The 24,644-nt window shown below is 38.7% G+C and overlaps 1 protein-coding gene across 10 annotated transcripts in view; it reads left to right on the top strand.

Moving 5' to 3' along the window:
- The window catches only part of myo9b (myosin IXB), a 254,759-nt gene that overhangs the window by 160,733 nt on the left and 69,382 nt on the right, over positions 1-24,644 (top strand). For 8 of the 10 annotated variants that reach the window (XM_030132067.1, XM_030132068.1, XM_030132066.1 and 5 more), the window contains exons 6-17: positions 4,985-5,047; positions 10,177-10,276; positions 11,025-11,125; positions 11,474-11,603; positions 11,682-11,771; positions 15,874-15,990; positions 18,618-18,752; positions 20,747-20,868; positions 20,965-21,106; positions 22,620-22,815; positions 23,822-23,897; positions 24,422-24,514. In XM_030132067.1, coding sequence (XP_029987927.1) covers positions 4,985-5,047; positions 10,177-10,276; positions 11,025-11,125; positions 11,474-11,603; positions 11,682-11,771; positions 15,874-15,990; positions 18,618-18,752; positions 20,747-20,868; positions 20,965-21,106; positions 22,620-22,815; positions 23,822-23,897; positions 24,422-24,514 — 1,365 coding nt within the window. The remainder of the gene's footprint in view (positions 1-4,984; positions 5,048-10,176; positions 10,277-11,024; positions 11,126-11,473; positions 11,604-11,681; positions 11,772-15,873; positions 15,991-18,617; positions 18,753-20,746; positions 20,869-20,964; positions 21,107-22,619; positions 22,816-23,821; positions 23,898-24,421; positions 24,515-24,644) is intronic. The other 2 variants (XM_030132062.1, XM_030132064.1) reach the window with 1 other exon arrangement.

Genomic DNA, 24,644 nt, shown 5'->3' on the forward strand with positions numbered 1-24,644 from the left:
TATTAGCATTTTAGCTCAATAGCTTCCAGGTCATGTGACCTATTGACCCAAAATCACTGCAGGATCGTAGTACGGTACTGGCTAAATGAGTTACGGTCATTTTTGTGACGTTTTAACACTGTTGGTATTTTTAAGGAATTTTTTAGTGTAAATATTAGCATTTTAGCTCAATAGCTTTCAGGTCATGTGACCTATTGACCCAAAATCACTGCAGAATTGTAATAGAATACTGGCTGAATGAGTTACGGTCATTTTTGTGACGTTTTAACACTGTTGCAATTTTAAATGATTTTTTAAATGTAAATATTAGCATTTTAGCTCAATAGCTTGCAGGTCATGTGACCTATTGACCCAAAATCACTGCAGGATTGTAATACAGTACTGGCTAAATAAGTTACGGTCATTTTCGTGACGTTTCAACACTTTTGGTATTTTAAATGATTTTTTGAATGTAAATATTAGCATTTTAGCACAATAGCTTGCAGGTCATGTGAGGTATTGACCCAAAATCACTGCAGGATTGTAGTACGGTACTTGCTGAATGAGTTACGGTCATTTTTGTGACATTTTAACACTGTTGCTATTTTTAAGGAATTTTTTAATGTAAATATTAACATTTTAGCTCAATAGCTTACAGGTCATGTGACCTATTGACCCCAAATCACTGCAGGATTGTAGTACGGCACTGGCTGAATGAGTTACGGTCATTTTTGTGACGTTTTAACACTGTTGCTTTTTTAAAGGAATTTTTTAATGTAAATATTAACATTTTAGCTCAATAGCTTACAGGTCATGTGACCTATTGACCCAAAATCACTGCAGAATATTAGTACGGTACTGGCTGAACGAGCTACGGTCATTTTTGTGACGTTTTAACACTGTTGGTATTTTTTATTTTTTTTTAAATGTAAATATTAGCATTGTAGCTCAATAGCTTGCAGGTCATGTGACCTATTGACCCAAAATCACTGCAGGATTGTAATACGGTACTGGCTAAATAAGTTACGGTCATTTTTGTGACGTTTCAACACTTTTGGTATTTTAAATGATTTTTTGAATGTAAATATTAGCATTTTAGCTCAATAGCTTTCAGGTCAAGTGAGGTATTGACCCAAAATCATTGCAGGATTGTAGTACGGTACTTGCTGAATGAGTTACGGTCATTATTGTGATATTTTAACACTGTTGCTATTTTTAAGGAATTTTTTAGTGTAAATATTAGCATTTTAGCTCAATAGCTTGCAAGTCATGTGACCTATTGACCCCAAATCACTGCAGGATTGTAGTACGGCACTGGCTGAATGAGTTACGGTCATTTTTGTGACGTTTTAACACTGTTGCTATTTTTAAGGAATTTTTTAATGTAAATATTATCATTTTAGCTCAATAGCTTACAGGTCATGTGACATATTGACCCAAAATCACTGCAGGATATTAGTAGGGTACAGGCTGAACGAGCTACGGTCATTTTTGTGACGTTTTAACACTGTTGGTGTTTTAAAAATTTTTTTAATGTAAATATTAGCATTTTAGCTCAATAGCTTCCAGGTCATGTGACCTATTGACCCAAAATCACTGCAGGATCATAGTACGGTACTGGCTGAATGAGTTACGGTCATTTTTGTGACATTTTAACAATGTTGCTATTTTTAAGGAATTTTTTAGTGTAAATATTAGCATTGTAGCTCAATAGCTTCCAGGTCATGTGACCTATTGACCCAAAATCACTGCAGGATCGTAGTACGGTACTGGCTAAATGAGTTACGGTCATTTTTGTGACGTTTTAACACTGTTGCTATTTTTAAGGAATTTTTTAGTGTAAATATTAGCATTTTAGCTCAATAGCTTTCAGGTCATGTGACCTATTGACCCAAAATCACTGCAGAATTGTAATAGGATACTGGCTGAATGAGTTACGGTCATTTTTGTGACGTTTTAACACTGTTGCAATTTTAAATGATTTTTTTAATGTAAATATTAGCATTTTAGCTCAATAGCTTGCAGGTCATGTGAGGTATTGACCCAAAATCATTGCAGAATTGTAGTACGGTACTTGCTGAATGAGTTACGGTCATTTTTGTGACATTTTGACACTGTTGCTATTTTTAAGGAATTTTTTAGTGTAAATATTAGCATTTTAGCTCAATAGCTTGCAAGTCATGTGACCTATTGACCCCAAATCACTGCAGGATTGTAGTACGGCACTGGCTGAATGAGTTACGGTCATTTTTGTGACGTTTTAACACTGTTGCTATTTTTAAGGAATTTTTAAATGTAAATATTAACATTTTAGCTCAATAGCTTACAGGTCATGTGACGTATTAACCCAAAATCACTGCAGGATATTAGTACGGTACTGGCTGAACGAGCTACGGTCATTTTTGTGACGTTTTAACACTGTTGGTATTTTTAATTTTTTTTTTAAATGTAAATATTAGCATTGTAGCTCAATAGCTTGCAGGTCATGTGACCTATTGACCCAAAATCACTGCAGGATTGTAATACGGTACTGGCTAAATGAGTTACGGTCATTTTTGTGACGTTTTAACACTGTTGGTATTTTTAAGGAATTTTTTAGTGTAAATATTAGCATTTTACCTTAATAGCTTACAGGTCATGTGACCTATTTACCCCAAATCACTGCAGGATCGTAGTACTCCATGGGCTGGTTGAGTTACACCTCTTTTTATTACATTTGAATGATTTCCCTATTTTTAATGAAATTAACATTGTAAATGTTAGCATTGTAGCTCAATACAAGATAAATATTCATTGAAGAGATTGAAACAAAATGTTTTAATCTGTTCAAAGGGTCTGGGGTGTATCCTGAATCACCGCTGCCGGCAAACACGTACGGCAAGTCACCGCGGACGATAGAATGGTTAAAAACCAGTGAAGAATCACACTGACACGTCTGTTTATTGCCCATGAATAACCCACATTTTATTTTGAAAACCGGAAGATGATCCACGCTGTAGCATCCTTGCGCTGACTTTCTCAACCACCGCCGTGTTTTTACCGTAAAGTGTATAATACGGGAGCACTGGAAATGTTGGAGCGGCTGGACTGACTTCGTAAAAAGGAGAGTCAGCTGGCTTGACCGCGGAAAAAGAAGAGTCAGCTGGCTTGACCGCAGTAATATATCCCAATTAGGTGAGCACACTTACCGATTGCCAAGTAGACTCTGTGTCCAAAACACTGTACCCGCATCCACTGGTTGAGCTCTGCAGCTTTGACAACATTTGTACCATTGTCTGTTGTGATAGCCACGAGATTCAGTTCTTTGAGGTCCCACGATGAGAGCATGAGTTTCAGGCCCTGTGCTATCATCTCTCCTGTGTGCTCATTTGGAAAATACGCCGTTTCGAGCACTCTGGTGCGCAGTTTCCACTTGTCAATAAAATGTACAGTTAGGCTCATGTAGGGCTCCATGGTACGACTGGACCACAGGTCGGATGTGGCGGCGAAATGCTGGACCTGTTTTAGTTCGGCAGCAACCTTTTCTCTCTCAGTCTGAAACATTTTGGGGAGCACAGTTTGCGAAAAATATTTTCGCGATGGCACGTCGTACCTTTTGTCAGCAGTCTGGATTAAATGTCTAAACCCTGGACGTTCTACTGTACCCACGGGGACCATATCCTTAGCTATATGGTAGGCAATAGCGGTTGTAATTTCGATCCACCTTTTTGACGTCCTCTCATATGGAGTCACGCCTGCAAATGCCTCCGTTATCCTCTGCTGTCGGGGGGAGGTAGCACGCTTCGTACCTTGCTTCTCGATTTGAGCTTTTCGTGCATCTTCGAACTCAACAGCGTGCTTGTGCTGCAAGTGATGGAAAAGGTTGGACGTGTTGCCTTGGCTCGTCACAACAGCTTTCAGACACACCTTGCATTTCGTGTTCTTCTGTTTAAAGTCATCTTTGTCGAAACCAAAATATTTCCAAATTACAGATGTTGAGTTTGTTTTCGGCACAAGCTCAGTCGGATTTTCTTCGGCTAATTCCACGTCTTCGACTGTGTCAGTCGCTTCAACATTCAAACTGTCTGCCATAACTCTGCGCAGCGTGTCTTCTCTCTTGTTCAGACAGGATTGGTAGAGTCACGTGACTACACGGTACGTCAAGGGCCACGCTACTCGCTGCTGCTGCTACTACTACTACTTGAAGGGGAATGAACAATAGTCTACCAGCACAAGTTAGAATATATAGACTTTATTTATTATTAAAACACCGAAAATTACCGCCATGGGCAAAATGACGACGGTCATCGTCGTCATTTCCGGTAACGGTAAATTTACGGTATATCGCCCAGCCCTAAATGCAACATATCCTTTTTAATGCTGATGTGTAATGTAAGGTAGTTCAAAGCAGTGGCTAAAGTACACAGCTAGGTTTCTCACTGCATTGCTCTATTCTTAGTGTGTCACGAGTTCTGGCGTCAGTGTTGTTTATGCTCGACCATAGAAAAAACAACACAGACTTATAAACTCTGATTTAGACAACTTTATGACTTTGGGTAAGTACCACTGCTTTTAAAAATGTGTGTCTCACGACTGTAAGCATACCTCTACTTTTTCTGGAGCCTTTATAGTACCCACTGGATCTCCTGTTTGTCACTCAAATATTCAATAATCTGAATAAATGAGTCTCACAGCTGTCTTTGCTGATTGTTGTGTGTGTTGCTATGTGTTGTGTGATGCCATCTATTTAATCATATCTAAAGGCTTTGTTCATTATTTGATTGTACTGACTACCTGCCTTCACTTCCCCTCCTGTTCCTCCCCTCATTTTTTATTAGCAGCCCACTTTCACATATGAATTACACACACACACACACACACACACACACACACACACACACACACACACACACAACACACAGCTGAGTAAGCTTTAGTGTTAAGTGATTCATGCTCATTGGTTTTCTCCTTCCCCTTTTTCCTTGTCCTCTCTTACTCCACCCTCCTCTTCTTTCACTCTGTTCAGGGCTGTGGTTGAGAAGTATCTGCTGGAGAAGTCCCGTCTAGTCTCCAGAGAGAAGAATGAGAGGTGAGGGGACACCGGCGAGGTCTTGACCTCCCACCATCACTGAGCACTATGGGGCCGTTTGTAGAAACACAGGGAGTTTCCTCTGAGAGCCTCTAATTATTGTTTTTTAGGTTTGCTCAAATTGTATCTAAGGTATTAATTTCTCAAAATCATACATACATATTAATCATACATATTCCTTTACTGTGGGTTGAGATAAGTCTTCCACCCGTTGAGCATAAAAACTAAACAGAACCTTCTAATATGAGGTAGGACAATGGTTCTTCTTTCTCTAAATATTAAGTACTCATGGAGTGAGTCTGAAAAGCCACCATTTAGCACTGAGAAACTGACATAAAACAGCTGTTTCCTCTTACAATATATTAGGAGAACTATAGTGGAGAAGTCTTAATTATTCAGATATCGTTCAAGCTTTGTAAAAAGATTCGCCCTCTACAGTGTCCTGTTAATCACATCCTGTACACTCACTGTCTACGGTCCATTTCATCTCAAGTTTCATCCACTGTGTGAAGTCATTGTTTGTTAGTAATGAATGTGGAAACTCATTACTTCATGTATGATTTTACAATTAAGTGCTGTCACCTGTTTGCCTACCTGCCAGCTGATAGTAAGTGGAAAATTGATATCAACATCCAGATTATTACGAAACGCTGCTGTGGTGATTGACAATATGTTGACTCATATGAAACCACCCCCACCCCCATCTCCACCTCTATAAGTATCCATAAACAGGAGGCTTATATCTATTGATAACTGCTTTGTAGATAATGAAACCAATACTGTAATTTCCGGTCTATAAGCCGCTACTTTTTTCACACGCTGTGAACCCATGGCTCAATGATGCAGCTAATTTATGTTTCACGGGCTAAAGATCGATACGGCTGTCGAAGCAAGAAATAGAGCTGCTGCACGTAAGCTTGGCATCAATGAATTGATGGTGAGATGCTGAAGACGGCAGTGTGAAGCATGGGTACGGCTTACAGTCAGGTGCGGCCAATAGTCTGCAAAGTACGGTAAATGTTGAATGCAAATAAGAGATAATAAATCTATTTAATTGTTGGCCAGTTTACTTTGTTTAATAAAGGAAACTGTCCTGAACTAATAACTTTGTACAAGTACAAGTGGTTCATTTCAGCACTTTTAATTTATTATTGGACTTAATTAAAGCTCTTATAAGTTACTTTTATGTTATTTGTTGCAGTATTTTTCCTTATCTTGAGAAAATTGATTTTAGAGAAGAAAATATGTGTTATGTCATGGTCCAAGCTCCCTTTCATAGTAATTGTATAATATTGTACATACAGTGGATATAAAAAGTCTACACACCCTTGTTAAAATGCCAGGTTTTTTTGATGGAAAAAAAACCGAAACATTAGACCAATATAAATCATTTCAAAACTTTTTCTACCATTAATGTCATCTATAACCTCTACAACTCAATTGAAAAACAAACTGAAATCTTTTAGGGAGGGGAAGTAAAAATAAACAACTTGGATAATGTGGTTGCACAAGTGTGCACACCTTCTTATAACTGGAGATGTGGCTGTGTTCAGAATTAACCAATCACATTTAAACTCATGTTTTATGGTAGTCAGCACACACCTGCCACCTCTGATTAGCACCAAATAAAGTTGGACTGTTCTAGTAGGCTTTTCCTGACATTTTTGTAGTCACATCTTACAGTACAAGGTACGGTCCACAGAGAGCTTCCTATGCATCAGTGGGATCTCATTGTTCAAAGGTATCAGTCAGGAGAAGGGTGCAAAAGAATTTCCAAGGCATTAAATATACAATGGAACACAGTGAAGACAGTCATCATCAAGTGGAGAAAATATGGCCGTGACATTACAGAGAACTGGACATCCCTCCAAAACTGATGAAAAGATGAGAGGAAAACTGACCCAGGCTGTCAAGAGGCTGACAGCAACACTGAAGGAGATGCAAAAATTTCTAGCAAATACTTGTGGTGTAGTACATATGACAACAATCTCACATGTCTGGGCTAAGGGGTAGGGGAGCAATATGAAAGCCTTATCTTGTGAAGAAAAGTACCCAAGCCTGGTTAAATTTTTTAAAACATATTTTAAATCTCCCAAATGCATGTGGGAAAATGTGTTATGGTTGGATGAAAACAAGGTTGAACTTTTTGGCCATAATTTTAAAAGGTATATTCGGCATAAACACAAGACTGCTCATCACCAAAAGAACACCATACCTGCAATGAAGCACTGTGGTAGCAGCATCATTCTTTCGGGCTGTTTTTCTTCAGCTGGAACTGGGGACTTAGACAAGGTGGAGGGAATTATGAACAGATCCAAATACTAGTCAGTGTTGGCACAAAATCTTCAGGCTTCTGCTAGAAAGCTGAAGATGAAGAGGAAGTTCATCTTTTAGCACAACCGTGTTCCAAAGCCCACATTCAAATCAACAAAGTAATGGCTTCACCAGAGGAAGATGAAGGTTTTGGAATGGTCAGAGTCCAGACCTGAATTTGATCAAACATCTGTGTGGTGATCTGAAGAGGGCTGTGCACAGGAGATGCCCTTGAAGTCTGACAGATTTTGAGCATGTTTATAAAGAAGAATGGGCAAATATGGCCTCATCAAGATGTGCCACACTGATAGACTCCTACCCAAAAAGAATGTGTGCAGTAATAAAAGCCAAAGGTGCTGCAACAAAGTATTAGTTTAAGGGTGTGCATATTTATGCAACCAGGTTATTGTAAGTTTGTTTTTTTTTTTTCCCCTTAAAAGATTTCAGTTTGTTTTTCAATTGACTTGTACAGGTTATAGGTCTCATTAATGGTGGAAAAGATTTGAAATCATTTATCTTGGTCTCATTATTTTACATCACAAAAACCTGGCATTTGAACAGGGATGTGTAGACTTTTTATTTCCACTTTAGGCTCAATGACAAACTGTGGTAAGTTACTCCAATTAATGATTCTGCACATACATATAAAGCTTGGAAAAATCATCCTGAGAAGGGGGTAAAAAAAAATATCAATTTAAATGTAAAAGCTGTGGGGGCATTTGCAGATACATTCAGATGTGGAATGAGGCTGATAATACTATACAAACATCACTATCTGTGTCAGAAAGAACTTAAGGCAGCCATTACTGCTAAAATATGTCAAAGCTGGAAAACCCAAAGTGGCTGCAAACTTCAGATTCTTCTGTAGTGTTATTTCCATTTACTGCTATTTTCATCTGTATGTCTTGTAAAGTGCTTATTCAGCTATTAATAATGAAACATCTTTGAACCATTTAGTACTATGAGATTGTATTTAGGTTTAGTTTAAGATAGGGTTTACTTTTTAATTTTGGATTTTTGGTCATTTTAAGCTTCCTTGTCGGTTGGAAATGATCTGTTAAGTGTTTCGGTTCCTACCTTCTATCTCTAGACAGTTTTCAATGACATCCAATTTCACAAAACTCTTTTCTTCATCATAAGGGCCCCATTGAAACTGTAAATAGAATAATTAGGCCTTTCTGTGATGAATGAATCGTATTTTTGAGTACTAAATTTGTCAATGACACCTGCCAGTTGAAAATTGACACATACATTAGGGGTCAAAAATATTAAGATTTCATTGGAATCATGAAATGCTATGGGGGAAAAATGGCTTGCTCATGCCAACAACAAGTTCCACCGATGAAATTTGTTATTACATATAGAACTACAAAAAAAGTTTATTGGTCACATGACCAATCCAACAGGAAGTCCACCATTTTAAATTTCTTGCTAATCTTTGGCGATTCAAATTTTCACAAACTCCTCCTAGACTTTGTATGACTTTCAGTTTGGTAAGTATGATTTCAAAACCTTTATGTTGAAGGTCTGTTAGAATGTTGTGTAAAACTTGAATGCAGTTACTGTGGCAATGTGGTGAATTTTGGTTTTTCTGCTAAATAACTCGATACAGAGCTACATGTATGAAATTTGGCATAATTTGGCACCCAGACTTCTGGAAAAAAAAAAAAAAAATTCATTAGTCACATGACTTCAACCTAAGATCAGCCCCCCCCCCCCCCCCCCCCCCCCCTTTTTGGTATATTTTGATATGTCCTGCCTTTGTGCCCTTCATAGAGACATAAATAATGAATTATTTTACACATTTTTTTTTAATTTGCGGCTAAAATTTGCTTAGAGGTCTTATTTATGCCTTTGTACATAAAAACTCAATATAAGTGAATCCCCAAAGGAACCTTGTGTTGGTAAATGCAAGTTATGCAAATTTACAGGATTTCAGTTATGTTGCAACATGTTGATGGTCATATTAACTATGTTTTCAGGTCAAAAATGTCCAATTTCATCACAATTAATGCTATATTTTCATGTCACAAATGGCCAAGTTATATTTTAACTGAATTTACCTGAAAACAAATATACTATTCTTTTAGATTCCCCAATTTTTCTTACAAGATTATATAGTACACATCACATTTTATTTTTCCAGGTTGCAATATGGAGTATCGTGTTGATCCATCCTGCTTATGTTATGCAAATACATACGTTAAGAATGTCACACGTCACTTTTTAAATCAACAGTTTTCTAATAAGCATTTTTATAAAGAAATAACAATTCTATTTACTCTTTAGTATGATGATAAACTATACAATAAATAATTATGATACTAGTTTTTGCACAGGGATCATTTCTGGGAATGGTGACATGGCTGCCGAGCATCAGTATGATGGGATCCGTAACAACCATATCATATCCGTCCACGGCCACATTTTGTGTTTTTGCTCAGCTGTTATTGTTTTAGATCCACAATACTAACATTTATGAATAAGAGGATAATTAGCAATAGTAAGTATTACTAATAAAGTACTGGTACTGACCAGATCATCATGGGTAATGTCACGTCCGTCCACTGTCACGTCCGTCCACCAGCAAAAGTTTTCACATACACTTGCTATTCAAAATCCAATATTTCTGAAAATATAGCTTCTACTGTCAAATAATATCAGTAGTCTGTGCACAAATGTATTAGCATTATTTCAACACAGTTCTATGCATTTTTTACAACTTAATTTTTTGACAAAAATGGCCACTCATTTGACCCCCTAAGTAAATTTTAGCTGTTTGGGAATAAACTAATTGAGACTATGCTTTGTTCCAGGAACTACCATGTATTTTACTACCTGTTGCTGGGAGCTTCAGAGGAGGAAAGAAAAGAATTTAAGTTGCTGCCACCTGAAGACTACTTCTACCTCAAGCAGGTATATTACTGACCCACTGTCCCCTCGCATTCATGAGTTAAATTGGCTTTAAAGAGTAAAACCTCTCCCTTAATTGCCATTTTATTCTGGTTAGTGTGCTCAGACCACTAGAAATAACCTTTCCAAAGCTGCTTATAAACTGTAACCTGCTGTTTTGTATGTGTGGGGCCCTGAGTAATTGTTAATGTTAACGAAGACTGGTCAACCCCCATTGTTATTTTGTTTGTTGATTGTTTTATTTATTTACAGTAGAAGCTGTTATATTTTAGGCATATTTTTGGGCACACTGATACAGTTTGATACAGGCATTGTGGGGGGAGTTGTCCTGAGGGGGTCCTCAGGTGGGACAGGAAGAGAAACACCTGTGGTTAGCAGCTAAGTGTTTGAAGTGAACGTCTGATTTGCGGCATGGAAGAAAGTAAACCTATTTTTGAAAAACTCATGCACGCCTGGAACTCTGTTTGTGTATGAGTGTGCAACATATTCAGTTTTACCTTTTAAGGTAATTCAATGTGCATAAACCTAGCATTCTTTCAGAGTGTCAAGTTGTTGAATGAACTGGTGTATGTACCCCCCAGCTTCAGTCATGTACAGCATGTTAATGAAGCTTCTTTGTTCCCACTTGTTTTTACCCCTGTCTTTCCTCACCCTTTCTTTCACAGATCTCTGTGTTTCACCTGACCTCACTTTTTTGGTCCTTTTCATTTTGCATTTTGTAATATAACATACCATTTCGCCTTCCTTGTAGCAAAACTTTAAGATAGAAGAGGAGGAGGACTTGCGTCATGACTTTGAGAGGCTGCAGCAGGCAATGGAAATGGTTGGCTTCCTTCCAGCCACCAAGAAACAGTGAGTGGTTCAGCCAAGTGCAATGTAATGAAGAGCCTACGGCTCATTAAAAGTTCTTAAACAGCCTTTTGTTTTAGCCTTTGGTCACATTGCCAAACATGTAAATTAAAACAGCACAAGTCTTGGAGCATAATCAGCCCAACAACAACTGAATCTAATGCAAAAGTGCCGCAGTTTAATAGAGAGAGCTTGCAGGTCAGCTCAAACAATTACTCTATTCAGCTGAATTGTCTTTGAACATACTGTAAACAGATGACAAGGCTGAAGAACAGCCATGTGTGGCATTGTTGCTGCATCTTATGACTGCGTTGGTGGTCATCTTAGTTTACACACTTGATGCTGTTGCAGGATCTTTTCTGTGTTGTCGGCGATCCTGTATCTGGGTAACGTGACCTACAAGAGGAAGTCAACAGGCCGAGAAGAGGGCTTGGATGTGGGACCACCAGAAGTCCTGGCTACTCTCTCTGACCTGCTGAAGGTAATGTGTCATGACTGCACTTACTGTGTATGACTGAGTCTGTCAGTGGCATTCAGCTGTTTGTTTGTTTGTTTGCAGGTTAAAGAGGAGCTGCTGGTGGAGGCGCTGACAAAGAGGAAAACTGTGACAGTCAACGACAAGTTGATACTCCCCTACAGCCACTCTGAGGTATATGCCTCTGAAAATCATAACACAACATACAGTCTGAAGGACTCTCTCCTTATACCCTTATTTCCTCTTTGATATCATAATAGCTTCCACTGTGGGTTTATTGGCTAAAGGGATACTGAATACTAAAATGTTTTCTATTTTCTATTCAATTCTATGACTTACTGTATTTTCTGGACTATAAGCCGCTACTTCTTTCTCACGCTTTGAACCCTGCAGCTTATACAATGATGCGGCTCAAAGTGTAGATTTTTATGGGCTAACAGCCTCCAGGGGGCGCTCTAGCAGGAAGCTCAAAAACGAGACAGGTGGAAGAGGTGATGCGAAGAGGAGAAGTTTTAAGCTTAACTTTTAACAATCATTTTGCGTGTCATGCACAAACCCTCATCATGGAAAACACACGAAGAAATGCATATGATGCAGCTTTTAAGTTAAAAGCAATCGATCTGGCTGTCTAAGAAGGAAATAGAGCTGCTGCATGCAAGTGCCATTGAGAGCAACAACGGAAGAGAGACTGAGAAGGTGTGTGACGGAGCTTTTCTGAGGCTGTTCAACTCTGACACTGAAGAAGACGACTTCAGTGGTTTCAGTGCGCAGAAGGAAGATGAAGATAGCGATCAATGACTTTTCTGGGTTTTAACCAGCCGTGTTACTGCCATTTTACTGCCGTGTTACAGGCATAGTTTGGAAAAAAGTGGTTAAGGTATGTAAATAAATATTAAAATAATCTTTCTGTTGACCAACTTTCTGTGTAAATATCTCATGGTACAACATTGACACCTGCGGCTTATAGTCAGGTGCTGCCTATATATGTACAAATATTTTATTTTAAAATTTGGTGGGTGCGGCTTATATTCTATAGTCCGGAAAATACGGTAATTGTGTTGAAACACAACAATGCTGAGGACAATGAACACAACAATAAGCAAATTTAGAAAAATGTCCATTTTATGGGTCAAAGAGGCTGAATGCACTGAAGCCCTGTTTGCATGGGATTACTACTTCGACTACCTGTGAGCCTCTGGTATTTACAAATAATTACAGAAGTCATCTGGGATCTTAATCCTAGGCAAATCAGACTTATCAGAAATTTATAAAGTAAGAATTCAACCACAAAAGAGATTTCCTATTTCAGTGAACACAGACACCCTGTGATATTAGTCCTGTGCAAATCAACATCTTTATGTTTTGATGGAATTTGCAATATTTTTTGTTTCCTCCCCACATTTATTCAGCCCATTTTCTTGTTGAAGACAATGGAGGTTGTGTGGGAGATGACAAATGTAATGTAATGTAAAAGTGTTTTAGATGGAAAGTCACTGGAATTTCAACCTCCAATTCTTCACAAAAGTGACATATTAAAAGTAAATCCAAGTAAAAAACAGACTTTGCTTATCCCATATGTTTGCACAATATGAAACGCAGATGTGAGGGTTTAAAGCTATACCGTATGATGTGGCATTTTTACACTTTTCTTTTGTCATCTTAAAATGCTCCTAATAAGTGTGTGTCAAACTAAAATGTAAAAGAAATCCACCAGGTATTGAAACTCAAAAATGTTTAATTCTCATATTTCTGATAAAAGTCTGACCAATCATTTTAGTCGGTCCGAATAAAATAATTGGCTGAACCTGGCTGAGCCTCCTGTCAATCATCCATTACGGTCGTCCAGCATCTGATCCATTATCGCCGTCTCACATCCGATATGTGTTCCTCTGAATCTGACGCTTCACTGGCGCTGCTTCTCCTGTCACTGACCACAGTCTACTGTCTAGGATGTGTTTGGATAGAACTGACATGCACATGTGGAAGGGATTAAACGGATTTATGAACAGAAACGATAACTGAGGGGCACAAACGGGAGTCTGATGAATGAAGGATGGAGATAAAAGTCCAGAAGTCAGCTGTACTGGACTGAACAGGTCTGCATAAAGCTCAGCTTTTATGACTGTGGGACTCATACAGGTACATGTACATGGTGTCACACATGTAAGATGATGTAGGATGATAATTGTATGGACTATGAAACCTCAAATGTCCACGGAAAATTCGCGGAGGCCACACGTTCACAGTGCGCGCACCCATCCCCTGGGCACTGCAGTGAAGACACTGACCCAGTACTGCACAGACCAGGTCACTGATGGAACAGGAGCTGCGGGCCCGCGGCAGGTGGATGATGCATCTGATTACTGAGGGAGGGGTCCACGGACACGCCAACCTCCACCTCTGCTTCCTCCTCTGTTTGCATCGCGCATCAGGTGAGAGGAGGAGGAGCCTCATAGCTCAGGCAGAGGGAAGGGGGCGGGGCTTTGGAGGGAGGCGGGTTGTTCATGTTCAAACTTTTACTAAGTGCTGTTAGAAATGCCACATCGGTAGGTATAGCTTTAATTTCCAAATCACCAGAGGTCCACAGGTTATATCAGTTCTGTGCAAATAGGGCTTAACTTTATTACCTCCGCCAAGGAGGTTATGTTTTTGTCAGTGCTGGTTTGTCTGTCTGTCTGTCTGTCTGTCTGACTGTGTGCAAGATGTTACGGATGGATTTGGATGAAAATTTCAGGAAATGCTGATACTAGCACAAGGAACAAATGATTAAATTTTGGTGGTGATCGGGGGTGGGGGTGGGGGCACGGAGGCCCACTAATCTGCCTTGGCGAAGGTCTTCGCTCTCTGAGTGCTTTTCTAGAAAAGACAGCGCAGACCTCCGCCAACGCAGATCAGTGGGCCTCCGTGTCAGTTTTTGCATGCACAGCCAAGTTTATGCACGTTTTTACACACACAAACCTTTAGTAAATCAGGCCCTCAAAGCGCTTTACATTATTGACCCATTATTCATTCACTCTCACACTCCCCTCTTGTGGTGGTAAACTACACCTGTAGCCACAGCTACTCTGGGGCAGGCTGATGGAAGCGTGGCTGCTTCTGTGTCTACGCCACCAAACATTCACGCACCAGTGTGAGTGGCACTGGAGGCAAGGTGGGTGAAGTGTCTTGCCCATGGACACAACCGACAGACTAGGACAGAGTAGGATTCCAACTGCCAACCCTTCGGTTATTGGACGACCCGATCTACCTCCTGAGCCAACCGCTGCCCCAAATAAACTTTTCGCTTATCAGTTTGGAACTGAACTAAGGTGTTTAAAACACAAAAGTTGTTTAGTAAAACAGTCAGCTGGGTAGGGATGTAATGATATGAAAATTTCATATCAGTTATTGTGACCAAAATTATCACGGTTATCATTATTATTGCGGTATTGTTGAAATGTGTTCAAAATGTTCAAAAAGTAAACTGGTTTTAATGAGTGGTAGCACCAGTCTTTGTCATATGGATAATGGATGGATAATACTCCATTTTTTACTTTACTGATTAGTGACTGTATTTAATGAATCAAACAGAGGTGACGGGCTGGATACAAATGCTTCAGTGTATTGTGAAGTGACTAACTAGGTCGTTCACTGAGTTGTGTTGAGCACTTGAGGGCCCCAGTTTCTTCATGACAGTGACATATGGCAGTGAAAATATTCTAAATATAGTGTCCATTTCTAGTGAGGCCTACCAGACCCTCATAAGGTTATTTATTTAACCTTTATTTAACCAGGAAGTCCCTTGAGATGAAATCTCTTTTTCGAGGGAGACCTGACCAAGAGGCACATCAGTACAATACAAATGAACTCACAGAGTATAAAACTACATACAGTGAAGACAACATAAAATGACTAGAAACATAAAAGCTAAAAACCAGTGTAAGAATAGCAGTTACACACTTCTGTTAGACAGTTTGATAGGAGAGATTTGAAATCACCCAAGGTAATGAAATGCTGAAGCTGAAGTGAGTTTTGCAAATTGTTCCATGAGCAAAGTCCATCATAGGAAAAAGCTGTTTTACCAAGTTCTGAGTTATGCATACTTGGTATCTGATGTACCTAATATCCTCCTGTTCAAACCTCCTCTCAGCCCATCTCTGAGGTTGTAGCACCATAATCATGCAGTAGATGGAGTTAGATCCAGAGTTCTCATGTCACTCAAAAGCTCTCATGATAATTCCATTGTTTGCCGTTTTTTCCCCTCATGTCTGTCCTTGTCTTTGTCTTCTCCTGTCAGGCTATCACAGCCAGAGATTCCATGGCTAAGTCTCTGTACAGTGCCCTGTTTGACTGGATCGTCCTACGCATCAATCATGCGCTGCTTAACAAGAAAGACATGGAGGAGTCTGTCCCGGTGAGATATAAACACCAGCATATGAGCATAATACACAGAAAAACACACACACAGACAATGCACGTACACACCCAAGTGCACAAAAACAGTGTGTCTCCAAATGTGGGGCTGACCGAAAAAGCAACCATATTATCGTGACCATGACATATTTTTATATTGTGATAATTACATTTATAATATATTCCTTCCTTGTTTTGTGAAGGTTTATTTTGTTTATATTTTGAATTAGAACACCTACAAATGAATAAAGTATTTTGTGTTTACTTAAGTTTACTCTTTATCATAATAATTTTGATCTTTACATCTTGCTGATGGTTGAATATTTTGAAAGTCAAGTTCTCTTTCACAACATTACACAAAATAAGAACTGAGTCACAAAATTAAGAACAGCGGATAAAGTTTGATCTTAATAAAAAATTCAGCCTTTAAACTTCAGCAAAATGACTTGACATTTATTAGGATTATTAACAATACCAGCTAATGTGACAATGTTATATCATGATAATATTTTGGTAATTTCACTCACACCAACTTAAATGTCTCTCAAGCTTCTTTAGTGGAGAGACAAACCTGTCAATAGGCCCTTTCCCACCGCAGGAACCTCTGCAGGAACTTTCTGTATTACCCTGAACTTTCAAAGTTCCTGGTGCATTTCCACCGAAAATTACCCTGGTAACTGACCCTCCCCTGGCCCCGAATTTACCCCGAAGAAGTTCCTGGTAGAGAGGTAGTACTTTCCAGATTACCAGGAACTTTAAGGGGCGGAGCTGTGTGCTGGAGAAGGCTGAGTGGTGGACTAGACTAGCAGCATTTCCGCATTCTGTTCACCGCCAATATTTAACTCATTTAATTTCCACAAGCTTAGTATTTTGATAATTCGGAAAATGGACCAAAGGAGAAGCTACAACAAGTGGACGGACGAAGAGGAAATTCAGATGGACTTTGAATCGCCGACATGAAATGAGCGAGTAAAAGCTATCGGAGCCAAATATAAGACACAAGCCTAAAGAAATATGAGAAAAGAAGAAGAAACTTATGCAGGATTAAAAGAAACTAAAGGACCACAATGGTCGCAGTGGATCCAACTGTCGAACAAACCAATGGTATGTATATCACAGAAATATTCCCTGTTTAGTTGGTTCATGCTGTAACAGTAGTCAGCAGCATCAGCTATTTAGTACAAAGTGAAGTCCGGTTGACCTAATACTAACTGGTCAACAGTCTGCCACTAAACCTAAATCTGAGAACTGGATATATTTGTGTTGTCTCCATGAGCTGAACACTGATTTATTCTGTATGTTTGTGATTACCACCTGAAATGGACTGGACGGACTCGCCTCTTTTTCTGAACCTGCGGCCCGTTTATGTGCTGGTCCATCACCTGCTGCTGTTTACAACAGCCCAGGTCAGACATTTAACATGTCACATCACCCTGGTAGGAATCTGTCATCATGTGTTCTGTTATTCATTTTAGCATTTTTATTACTTTTCCCGCAGGAAAGCGAAAAAGGGACCAGGACCATGGAGTTCCAGACTGGCTGTCCTGGACCAGCTGGACCACACACTGGTCCAAAAGCCTGAACCTTTCAGACATGTTTATTTCCCTTTTAATCTCAAGGCACCTTTGTTTGTTTCAATTTTTAATTAAAAAAAAAAAAAAAAAAATCTAACCTAATACTGTCTGTTCATTTGCAAGGCATCAAAATATGAGTATAAGTACTTTTATCAGTAATATGCAGTCGAATTAAATGCAGGCATTTGAGTAAATGTGTGTGACTTTAGGGTTGAACCTGGACTCTATCTATAAAACAATAGAAATGGAACAGAACCATCCATCACACATAAAGTTAGATGTGATTTAGTTTAAGGAATGAGAAGTTGAAAATACATGTTCTAGCATTTTTAAATACAAATTAAGGATATGTAATGATGGTTAACTTCATTTAAAATGTATTCCAGATGGATTAAGTGATTCAACAATCAGTAAAATGTTAAACTCAAACTGTCCACTTACAGTACTTTTTTTTTTTTCATTTTATTGAACTAGAGGTTAGTTTGTGAATGTACATGAACTGGACTACAGTTTCTGTTACTGCTCCCTCATACATCATCAACCTGATTTGAAAAAATTACCCTGAACTTTTGGGTGCGGTGGAAATGCAGTTACCAGGAACTTTTTTACCCCAAAAAGTTCCTGGTAAATAAGTTCCTGGGCCTTTTGGTGGGAAAGGGCCTAATACAATACAACATCAGACATGCGTGGGCTGACAGGGCCTAGATTATCCATTGTGTTTTCCATCAGTAGCCTGGCCCTGTTCATTTAATCATGTCACGCCTTTCTTCTTCTACAGTGGTATAATGGCATATGGCTAGAAAATTAGTGCCACCTACTGTTTATCTCTCAGGATCAACTCCAAATAACAGCTGCATAATAGGAGTGGATGCAAACATAATACATTTTCTTTTGCTGCCCTTGGATTGAAACCTGACTAGTTAGTTAGATATTTAATTTCTGTAGTTTTATTGTGTGGTGACGAACACTGTAGGTCCGTAATGATACAAACTTGTAAATTTTTGTTAAGGCTCCCCATTAACATTTTCTTCATGTCCATGATGCCATTTTTTAGTGCTTGTCCATTGGTGTCCTGGACATATTTGGCTTTGAGGACTTCGAGAACAACAGCTTTGAGCAGTTCTGTATCAACTATGCAAATGAGCAGCTGCAGTATTACTTCAACCATCACATCTTCAATCTAGAACAGGTGAGCAGCTTTGTTTAGTTTGCCTCTCCCCAACGTCACACACTTTACCATACACACCCCAAACTATTCTGTTCAACGTAATTGAAGCCTACAACTCTGGCGTCATCTCCTCATTTTTGTTTAGAATAGTGAGCAACAACTTTGATGACTCATCTAAACAGTTCCTGATTTCCTGTGGGTGGAAACAATACATTAGTTTGTGACAGTCTGTATTACCCTTCAGAGCAGATGATAGGTGGTAACAATAAAAATATGAATCATAGGTATTATAATTAAATATTAACTCCTGAATATTGAGTTAATCACATTTAGTAAATGGCCTGCCACATGTTTTTGCACTAAATAATAAGCCATTCATCCTTCAGGGTGCTTGTGCAGGTCTTGAAAGTCTTAAAAAGGCGGGAATTTTTAAACGCTGTTTTCCAGACTTTGAAAAGTCTGGAATTTTGTGTGAAAGACTTAATAAAGTATGGAAAAATGTTTCTCTATATGGTATGGTCTGGTATGGTATGGTATGGAGTATGGTCAAAGTCACATAATCGTGTAAGATAAGACATACACGAGGAAACATATAAAAAAACTACATATGATTTCACTAACCGGTTGGTACTGGAATGATTCTAGTGAAACTTGTTTGTGTGATAGTCATGGATTTTTGTATGTTTTGAAAACATTTATGTCAGTAAAACATAATTTACTGTGAATTATGCATTCATTCATTCATTCATACATTTATTAAAACGAACTTTTGTAATATGCACAACAGGTCAAATCTTAATCAAAAAAGTAGGCACACAATATATAAAAGTACGTAAAGTCAAGGTATTGGGGGGGGGGGGGGGGGGGGATAGCAGTTTTGAAAAAGTCTGGAATTTTTATTTGGATGAAGATCAAGCACCCTACACGTGAACATGACCTGACGCAGCATGAGAATATATCTGAAAGATATGACATGGACTGAAACAGGCTAATACCTAAGCTAACTCAACCCTCATAACATGATTGGATAATATTATTATATTATGATTCATTGACCCACTTCGTTACCGTTATACGTTGTATGTTTTGATACTTCCTTGTCTGTGCTTGTTGATACTCTTCTTGTGTTGTTGCATTTTTGTTTTTATCGTTTGTTTGTTAAAAAATGTAAAATCTGTCAAAAATAAACTGTAAAAAAAGGTAAGCACCCTGATCTTTATATTATGCTGCTATGATTTTAACTTTCAGCTGAATCTTTTCTAGACTATTATGTAGATTAATTTTGTACTTGTACGTTGAACACATTTTCTGTTATAATTTACATTAGTGCGTATAATAACTCATAATAACTGATTGCCTTCTAAGCGGATGGTTAGCTTGAATGGCATAGAAGCCATCAGTCACTAATGATGGGTTTATTGGAAATTGATGAGAGAATGTATGTTTGAAGTTAAAATGATCTAAATTTTCTTTTTCCATATTTGTGAAAGCAGATAGTAAATGAACAAAAACCTTAGAACAGCTGCTTAAGTTATATTAATATGGTATAGATGGTTCCAGTTCTGGAATAAAGGACAATTTGTTTGTCATTTTCAGACATGTCTTTTTCACATTTTTAGTATTTTTTCACCTATTCAAATAATCGTTTAATCGAATCACAGAAACTAATCATTAGATTAATCAATTGCAAAAATAATCAATAGATACAGCTCTAATAATTATTGTTCCACTGTGGCAAACCAGTCATAATTTGACTAGTAAATCCATCTGTTTTTTTCTTGTGTACAAATGTGAGTCAAGAATTTGGCAAAACATGCATGAAATGTTAAAATAGTTGTGTTATGTTATGAAAAACACAATCTACGTAGATGAACAGTCTAGAAACAATTAATATTTAAGAAACAGAATATCAAAAGAACATACAGAAGGTTCCGTAGAACGTAGGTGGTTTAATGATCATTCCCAAAGCTCTACACTGATATAATTTGTCCCATGACGTGTGTTTCCTGATTCAGGAGGAGTACCAAGCAGAGGGAATCACCTGGCACAACATCGACTATACAGACAACGTGGGCTGCATCCATCTCATCAGTAAGAAGCCGACCGGCCTGCTGTACCTGCTGGATGAGGAGAGCAAGTAAGAACACGCACAGATACACTAATCCACTTTGATCCATGTTTGTAGAAAAGGGAATTTATTCATTTTATCATGATCTTTCTTATTATTCCCCAGCTTTCCCCACGCCACAGATGAGACGTTATTAGCCAAATTTAAGCAACAGCACCAGGGAAACAAATATTTTGTCCCCACGCCAGTCATGGAACCTGCATTTGTCATTCAACACTTTGCTGGGAAAGTAAAATATCAAGTCAAGGTGAGAACTGACAGAAAAGACATTAATGGCCATGACTGATTATATCAACTATTAACATGGATTTGAATAACACTTAAATTACAGACTTAACCCAAAATATCACCTTGTCCTGTTACAGTCAATAGTAGTCCAGTTAGTTTAATTCAAAGATAGGTAAAGGAGAAAAGAAGCAGCATATACAGCAATAGCAATAGTAATGTTTTATATTTTTATTTATTTAATACTCTTCTGCATCATATATTAAAGTAGCACACTGCCCTGTGGGAATCCACGGGTTCTAGAAGCAGTAGAGTTGATAAAATGGGGAGCGAGCTAAGCTTACTGGTGTACCACACAGATCAGGAAAAAATATAATGGCCCTCATTTTGTTTTGTTTTGAAATCAAAAGTAACAGAAAAGAATGCATTCGTAGTTACCTCATATATTTCTCTGAAAGGGCTTTACATCATTACTGTATGACTTTATCATATTCGCATTACTTGATGAGTTGACTAAGCTTACTGGTACAACACACAGATTAGGAAGAAATGGAATGGCCCTCATTTTATTTTGTATTGATATTGACGTGGACCATAGACTTTTACGCAGGACTGAACATGATGTTTTATTGCAACTCGCTGCTGTCCTGGCGTGTCTGGATCCACTGAACTCCGGTCTGTGTGATCTGAGTCTGTGCAGAACAGGCTGTCAAGGCAGCATGAGACTTTTAGATAGGACTGAACATGGCAGTTTGTGAATTTTACTATTCCCGGTAGTATGTGAAATGAGGCCACTTGGCTTTTATAAGGTAGATTCTTCATGATTCAGTGAAAGGTCAGATACAAAGTTTGGACAGTTGGACAAAAATTATTGGAGTGGTCTTTGTATACCTACCATAGATACTACACCCAAAAAAAACATCCAAATTTGATAGAAGTCCTCCAGTATACATTGACCTACAGACAAGGTTGTTCTCAAAGACTTTAGTGCTTTGACATGTACTAGGTTTTCTGGAAAACATAGGACTAACAAAAAGTGCTTGAGCAGAAATGTTAGTGGCAATGAATGATTTGAATAATGCGCAATAATCAGATGTTATGCTTAGATATGTCCCCCCAAGTGGATATACTGTACATTCAGGTTATAGCTGATGGTTATATGTGAAAGATCTCAGTAGAAGACCAATGAATAGAGATAAATTATACAGAAATTGGGTTAATGGTAGAGTTATGGTGGGGATGAGGATTATGTTCTGTGGCAGACACAGAATAGTAATAGCCTTGGCCAGAATCCAGCCTGGGCTCCTGTGGTAAAACCTTTTTAAACACATTATATGGACACTAATGATCTCACAAAACCTTGAATTATCATGGTTGCAGCTTTCCTTGGGTCCTCACAGACTGACTCAAATATGTTGTCTGTTTTGTTATATATATATATATATGTGTATATGTGTGTGTGTGTGTATATATATGTATATATGTGTGTGTGTGTGTGTATATATGTGTGTGTGTGTGTGTGCTGTCTTCCCCAGGATTTCCGAGAGAAGAACACAGATCACATGCGTCCTGACATTGTGGCATTGTTGAGGAGCAGTGACCGTGCGTACATTCGGCAGCTTATTGGCATGGACCCCGTGGCCATGTTTCGGTGGGGAATCCTGCGTGCCACCATCAGAGGAATCACTGCTTTCAATGAGGCTGGCCGTGCCTGGGCCGCCAAGACATCAGGTACCAAATACATTTAATGAGGGTTTAGCATGCTTTTTTTTACTTAGATATTGGTTAACCCTTAAATACTGTTTGGCTCCATTCAGCACTTTACATCTCAATGTTTGATGTTTGTTTTTTTTTTCCCCCTAGAGTTAATGATTGTTTCTGATTTTAAAATGGACAACAGCATAAACATAAAGGTGTACATATCTCATTTTAGTGTTTCCAGATTCCCTAAACCTCTTGCAGATCTAAAATCTAGTTTGGGTTGAAAAATGACACAAAAACATTTAATTTCTGTACAAAACTGTTCAGTTTTTTATTCTGCTTATTTCAGGTCACCTTAGGAAGAAGTTATCAAATTTCAAACATAAATTAGGATATTTTTACTCTTGTCTGATGTCAAACTGGGTCAAATTTTACCCAAACTGAAAGCTGATGATATAGTTATTTTCTGTGTAAAATACAGCTACGGTAGTTTTTAGTGAAGCTATGTTATGAATGTCCTCCTTCAACTTGAGAGTATTACAGTTTCTCATCTCATGTGTCAGCATGTAGAGCAGGGGTCTCAAACTCCGGCCCTCGAGGGCCACTATCCTGCATGTTTTAGATGTATCCCTCTTCCAACACACCTGATTCAAATGATAAGCCTACCATCAAGCTCTGCAGAAGCCTGATAACGACCGTCAGGTGTGCTGGAAGAGGGAAACAACTAAACACATGCAGGATACCGGCCCTCGAGGATCTGAGTTTGAGACCCCTGATGTAGAGGAATATGAAAGCCTGAAACATGAGGCTTTCAGTGATTTGGCATTTTCCATTCTGTTCTCAAATCCCCCAGACAATTTTTTCTCTCTCAGATGTGGCATGTTGATGTAGGAGCCTTTTTATGTGGATTAATTGGATTAAATAAAGTTAGGACAAAAACCAAAACAACAGTCCACTGCATCTGATCATCCTTTACTCTACAAGAAACCTATTTTGCATTCTTGCACTGGTTCATATTGTTTTGTGTGCATGTTAGGTGTTGTCCGTCCAGTATCGAGGACTCCTTTGGGAGAGCTTCAGCGATCCAATGCCCCAATAGAAAGAATGTACAAGTAAGTAATATACAGGCTTATGCAACCTCTGCACTCAGTCTTTGTTTTTGTTGTGTTGGAACTGGTTTTCTAACTGTCAGGTCTCTTTCCTGTGGACGTGTATCTATCTGTCATAGCACCTGTGGACATGGAGCGTTTGGGTCCTTCATTTTGCGGCTAACTCTGGTTTGACTTTTCATGAACAATTAGGTTGTATTAACATGGAGGGGCATATTGTCTATTTGAGGGTGTGTATTAAAGGTATAGGAAATGTTTAAATGATTGTTGAACTGTAGAACTTCCACATTTACCCTGTGGTTCTGGATGAGATGAGGCAGGATAATACAGACAGTTTTCCTGTATTTATTCAGACTTACAATAACTTATTTGAACCTGTTCTGGTTGGAAAGGCTTGTGAGCTTTTGACATGATGCTGACACTTTGATCCTCTCTCACTTCATCCTGGTCACCTAAATCCTCCATCCTCTCCACCCTTTGGTGACACCAGTGTGTACGGTTCTCTCCTCTCCCTCTCCCCTCCACAGACGAGCTTCTATGCTCGATTTCTGCTTTGATCACTCAGAGGAGCGCCCTCTAGAGGCTTTCGAAGACATCTTTGCTAGCTATGACAGTAAGAAGTAAGTGAATTGGTGGGCAGCAGAAAGGCATGAAGCCACGAGGCCAGACAAGAAGGAACTGTGTTCTGTTTGTTTGTCTGGTTTGTTGCCTTTTCTGACTGCTCTAATCTACAAAGAATATTTTGTCCTA

This window comes from Sphaeramia orbicularis, chromosome 4 (genome assembly GCF_902148855.1).
Source record: "Sphaeramia orbicularis chromosome 4, fSphaOr1.1, whole genome shotgun sequence".
NCBI lineage: Eukaryota > Metazoa > Chordata > Actinopteri > Kurtiformes > Apogonidae > Sphaeramia > Sphaeramia orbicularis.